The sequence below is a fragment of the Microtus ochrogaster genome, chromosome 7 (genome assembly GCF_000317375.1).
Source record: "Microtus ochrogaster isolate Prairie Vole_2 chromosome 7, MicOch1.0, whole genome shotgun sequence".
NCBI classification, from domain to species: Eukaryota; Metazoa; Chordata; class Mammalia; order Rodentia; family Cricetidae; genus Microtus; species Microtus ochrogaster.
The window spans coordinates 40,653,625-40,659,739 of record NC_022014.1 but is presented as its reverse complement, the minus strand read 5'-3'; the positions used below and the strand labels follow the sequence as shown (position 1 = coordinate 40,659,739).

The 6,115-nt window shown below is 47.4% G+C and overlaps 1 protein-coding gene across 1 annotated transcript in view; it reads right to left on the bottom strand.

The window, feature by feature from the left end:
- The window catches only part of Gemin5 (gem nuclear organelle associated protein 5), a 48,876-nt gene that overhangs the window by 1,874 nt on the left and 40,887 nt on the right, over positions 1-6,115 (bottom strand). The window contains exons 24-27 of the mRNA XM_005350297.3: positions 4,739-4,993; positions 2,383-2,545; positions 916-1,411; positions 236-284 (exon numbers count right to left, since the gene is read on the bottom strand). Of these exons, the coding sequence (XP_005350354.1) occupies positions 236-284; positions 916-1,411; positions 2,383-2,545; positions 4,739-4,993 (963 nt within the window). The remainder of the gene's footprint in view (positions 1-235; positions 285-915; positions 1,412-2,382; positions 2,546-4,738; positions 4,994-6,115) is intronic.

Below are 6,115 nucleotides of genomic sequence, written 5' to 3'. Positions count from 1 at the left end.
GGTTGTGAGCCACCATGTGGTTGCCGGGAATTGAACTCAGGACCTTTGGAAGAGCAGGCAATGCTCTTAACCACTGAGCCATCTCTCCAGCCCAATTCTTTTGTTTATCGTACATCCATGTGTGATCATGGTTGTACTTGCATGCCACAGTGTGTGTATGTGTAGGTTTGGAGATTGGTTCCCAGGTTTCAAGAATGAAACTCAGGTCATCAGGCTTGGTGGCAAATGCCTTTACCACCGAGCAACCTGCTGACCCCAGGTTTTTATTGTGGTAAAGTAATAGTCTAAAAACATACTTAAATTCCTCACGTTGTGCAACTGTCACTACTATCCAGGATCAGAGATTTTTTTGAGACAGCGTCTCACTGTATGACCCTAGTTGACCTGGAACTTGATTTGTAAACAAGGCTGAGAGCATTGGGATTACGGGGAGCTGCCCGCCTCCAGTTCTGGACCGCTGGAATTAACAGGCAGATAGTTTTAAATTTTTTTAGATTTACTATTTATGTGTATGCACGCATGTCTTTGAGTGGGTATATGCACATGAGTGCACGCACCTATGGAAGTCAGAAGAGGGCGTTGAACCGTCTGGAGCTAAGGTTACAGGCAGTTCTAATAAAAGAGCAGGTACCCTAAATTACAATCTGTCTCTGCAGCCCCATAATTTTTTAAAGTTAATATATAACCTCTATAGATTTCTGCACTTCGTGCTATCTTCTAGGTTTTGCCTGGGAAATGTAATCAAGATGAAAGGTACTAGAAACATCCAGAGGCACACACCTGTAATCTCAGTGGAGTGCTGCTAGAGGTGTACTCTAAAGCACTAAGTAGCTTCAGAAGGGCTGCTGCTTCCCAGGCCTAGTCAACAGCATCACATGCTTATCTGGACATGGTTATAGGACAACCTGATCTTACCTTGGGCTCTGAGGTCGGGAAGGGGCCTGCTCTGCTTCCTGGCCAGGGTCATCTCTGCTGGGGCCGTTGGCTGTGGCCTTGCAAAGCTGACTCTTCTGGTGCTGGCGGATCATTTCGGCCAGTGTCTCCTGGACTTCAGCAACAGTCCTCTGGGAGGCCTGGAGGCTGGCGTGCCTTTCTGAGAACAGCTTTCTGCAGGCACTAAGTAAACGCTCACTCTCTCCACTGAGCCTGAGACCTGGGCCTGAAGGCAGGCTTGACTGTGGCTGAGCAGCAGCAGCCCCAGGCTCCGTGTCTTCGGCACTGGCACTGTCCTCTGGTTCCCTCTGTTCCACAGGTTCTGTGCTTTTCACCCAGATGCTGGACTCAGGGCCAGGCCCACAGAGCGACCACCAGACTTCATACAGTTGGCCATAAATAAAAAAGGCCTCTAAGCTTTTGAAAGCTGCAGTGGTAAGAGATAGGTCACCCAGTTTGTCTCGTAGGTAGTCACAGCCTAAAAGAAAAGGATCTTGGGATATATCATACATTTCTTTATTCATGAGAAACCTGGTTTCTCACCCTTGTGCTCTATCACCCAAGAAGACAGACCCCAGGGAAAGGGACAGCAGTGTAACTCTTGGTATTCTATCTTCTGCCCAAAGCCAACGGGAACTAATCATTTCCTTTGCCTTCCTTGGGACAATGCAATCACCGCCACAGGTGACACCACTCACAACATGACAGAAAAGTATTGTTTCATTAAGAGCTCCAGGGCCACACTAATGTGGGGGTACATGAACTATATCCATGTTCTGAAAACTGAGATGAATTGTAGGGACTGATCCCACAGTTAAATTCTAGCTTTCCGATCTTTCCAGCTTGGAAAGATACATTTACGTTTTTGGGGGTTTTCCAAGACAGTGTTTCTGTGTAGCCTTGGCTGTCCTGGAACTGGCTCTGTAGACCAGGCTGGGCTTGAACTCACAGAGATCCACCTGCCTCTGCCTCCAGAATGCTGTGATTAAAGGAGTGTGCCACCACCGCCCTGCTGGAAAGTCACATTTCTTGGCCTTTTGTTTTTCTGGTGGTTTGACAAGGTCTCATGTAGCCTAGGCTGGCCTTAAACTCACCACATAGCACCCTGAACTGCCGATCTCTCTGACCACCCCACTCTTCCCTCATGTAGGGAGGACAGGGTGCAGGCAACCCATGCCAACTCCTATTTCTTTACCTCTCTGAGCTTTAAGGGAGAGAGCAGAGCCAGGTAAAGGCACCATGCAGACGCTTGGTTTGTCTCACTTTGTAAACTGTGCAGCTTGGAATCTGTGGTGATTCTCTTGCCACAGCCATATCATCTTTTAATGGTGTTGCTATTCCCAGTACCATTTGAGGTGGTTATACTGTGTTATAATGGGAGGACCCCAGGCAGAGATGTGTGTGTGTGTGTGTCTGTGTGTGGGAGGGGGGGGAGAGAGGGTCACTTACCACTTGGGAGAAAGGTTGAGTAGATTTCCTGCATGAGGGTGAAGTTCCCTGAGGTGTAGCTCCGAAGAACAGCCTGCAGCAATGCTGGTACAGCCTCCTCCCAGGAGGCAGTCTGTTGGCTCAGTATTGCCAGGGTCAGGTCATGGCAGACATGAAGCAGCAGCTGAAAAGAGGCCAGAATCTCACTCACCTGCTAACACCCTCCTGTGGCAGAGACTTGGCAAGCCTGGTGCCACAGCTAAGCACTACACTGGAAACCATCGCATAGAACAACTACTCTGGAAACCCTTTACCTCCTGCCCATCACCCTCTGTCTGGTGTTTAAGTCATTCTGATCACTGCACTTAATGAATAGCAAAGGAAGCTGGCATGCCCAGGGAGCTGAGGCAGGAGAATCATGAGATCAAAAGATGATTGAATTATACAACATCCTATCTTTAGACTGCAAACAAAAACAAAGAAAGTTAACTTTCTGGATCTACAAAGCTATAATTAAAAAAACAAAACGGGGGTTATGTTTGATTGGTCAAGTACCTGCTTAGCACACACAAGGCCCTGGGTTTAACCTCAGCATCACATAGACTCTGTGGTGACACACACTTGCAATCTTAGCACTGGCAAGGTGGAGGCAGGAGGACCAGGACTTCAGTCATCCTGAGCAACATAAGAATTTCAGGGCCTGAGGTTGGAGAGATGGCTCAGAGGTTAAGAGCACTGACTGCTCTTCTAGAGGTCCTGAGTTCAATTCCCAGTAACCACATGGTGGCTCACAACCATCTATAGTGAGATCTGGTGCCCTCTTCTGGCCTGTAGGGAAACATGAAGGCAGAACACTATATGCATAATGAATATATAACTCTTAAATAAAAGTTCAGAGCCAGCCTGGGCTATATGAGACTCCATCTCAAAAAAAAAAAAAATCAACAAATAACAGGAATACAGCTGATAGCAATCCATTTTGGCACGTGGATGTCAGAGAACAATGTCAGTTGTCTTTCCCAAACACTCTGCATTTTTTTTTTCCTTTTTGAGACAGAATTTCACTATGTAGCCTTACTGTCCTGGAACTTGCTCTATAGATTAGGCCAGCCTCTGGCTCTTGAGTGCTGGGATTAAAGATGTGTGTTATCACCACCTGGCTCCATTTTATCTTTTTTTTTTTTTTTGGTTTTTTGAGACAGGGTTTCTCTGTGGCTTTGGTGCCCGTCTTGGAACTAGCTCTTGTAGACCAGGCTGGCCTCGAACTCCCAGAGATCCGCCTGCCTCTGCCTCCCGAGTGCTGGGATTAAAGGCGTGCACCACCACCGCCCGGCTCCATTTTATCTTTTGAGACAGGGTCTCTCACAGAACCTGAAGCTCAGCAATTTGGCTAGGTCATCTTGACAGAGAGTCCTTGGGTCTATCTGCTTCTGCCTCCCTAATCCTGGGAACACAGGTATAAGCTGCCATGTTAGGGATTAAACACAGGGCCTCACTCAAAAGCAATTTATCTACTTGACTGAATCATCTCTCCAGCCCTTCGGTTATATAGTTTGAAGCACTCTGACAAGTAGTTTATAGCTACCACCAAAATGAAGGCACAGAACACCTTTGTCAAACAAGACCATCTGATAGCACCCTTCTGTCAGCATGTTTCTGGGGCTCAGTGACCTGTGCAGAGGTCTATTCTTCCCTTGTGTGCCATTTGTTTGGAGCTGTTGTGGACTAAATATATCCAAAGATTTGTATGCAGGTCTTTGAGTGGCCTCCTGATTTCATCTCTTGTCACTTGGCAGGCTGGGCCAGAGTATGCTATCATTGTAAGAGACTGCAAAGCTGCTTTCCATTTTGCATACCACTTGAGGATGTCTACTTACTCAAAAGGATAATATCTTTTCATTTAAAACTTAAAAAAGCAGACAAACTGAGAATCTCTGGTGAGCTAGGGGTGAGTGGGTGTGTGTGTGAACCAGCAGCTGAGGAGAGCAAGAGGACTTCAACTTTATTGTATGTAGTATTTTGCCGTGCATGATGTGTGTGCCTGGTGCCCACGAAGGCCAGAAGAGGGTGTTGGATCCCCTGGAACTGGAATTACAAGTGGTTGTTAGCTGTGAACGGGTGCTGATAACCCAACCTGAACCCTCTGCAAGAGCCACCAGTGGTCTTAACTACTGAGCCATCACTCCCACCCCAAACTTTCTTGTAAAATTAAAAAGTGAGAACCCCAAATGAATACAAAGCTCAAGGCTTTCATCTGAGGTATCTTCCCAAGGCCTGAACTGTGTTGTCTTTTTCAAGATAAAAACTATTTTACAGATTTTTCTGAGGGATGAAGAACACCTGACCTACACAGCTTGTTAAGGCTGGGATGGCACACCTGTCTGAAGGGAGTGTTACTTGTTGCGGACGGATACTTGACATCCTGCAGCTTCTTCAAGGCAGCCCGGCACTGCTCTGGGGTGTCCACACTGAAGGTGTTGCGCCACACACCAGTCACTCTCTGCACCAGGTCTCCTTCAGAGCCTGTAGCCCACTGGTGATAAACGGAGGAGGGGCTTCTGACCTCTGGAGGCTGCTTTTCCTCCAAGTGCCGGCAAAGAAGCTCAAGGAGGCAGAACACCAGTCTCTGGCCCTGGGATTCAGCAACAAAGAGGTATGATACATGAAAACATAGATGATGGCACACCCATCTGAGCCCACAGCACCCAAGCTTCACTGGAGCCAGAGCAAGGGCTCTGCGGGTCCTTTGTAGTTCAGGACAGTTTGTAACAGAGGATCCTATCTGGGAGCCACACCTAGGTCCACCCTTTAGCCCTAAGCATCAGGCCCCCTCTCGCCGACAGTGCAGTGATGTTGGAATAGGGGAGCTTGGTAGACTCAGGAGCTGGGAAGGCACAGGCCATGTCTAAGTAGGGAATCCACGAACAACAAAAATACTGAGAAAAGCTCTGGAAAATTATTATTTGTTAGATTTCTCATTGCCACAAGATGCCTGGTGCACCCTGAGAAGTCCTCAATTAAGCCTAGAGGGCAGCTGTACACCAGTCAGAATGACCCTTACCAGAGTGTGGACCAAAAAGCCACAGGGCTATTTTGATTTTTTCTTTGCTGAGGATGCTGCTTCAGATAGAGAATGAAACGCTACAGAACTATTGGGAAAGCCTTTTCTGAGCTGCAGGTAAGTGGCTCTGCCTAGACTTGGTCATGTTATAATGAATACACTCTGAGAATGCTAACCACCTATGTGTCTTCCCTGGGCTCTAAACACTCAGCTGGGCATTGTTTTTAAGCCTTTTTCCTGTGATAGAAAAAGTGAACAGTCCATGTCAGAACTGGCAAGGTGGCTCACACCTGGAATGCCAACTCAGGGAGACTGAGATAGTATAATTTTGAGTTTGAGGCCATCCTGGGCTGTATTTATGGTAAACCTGGACTACAGGCTAGACCTCAGTTCTCATGTGTCAGAAAAACCAGTGGTGGCAGTGGGGTCTGAATACGGCCAAAGCATGTAATATGCAAACACGAACATGTCAGTGAAATCTGCTGTGTGCACAACTCCTAGGGTCTGTTATTCATTAACACTGCTGCTATTACTTGAAGCGCTGAGATGGAACCTGGGAACCTGCCAGGGAAACGAGCTACCACTAGGCTACATTCAGCCCCTGAGTCATTTCTAGCCACACAGGAATAAAGCTTTCCAGAAACCAGACATGCCTGTTACCCACCATGATCTTCCATCAGAGGCCAACCACCC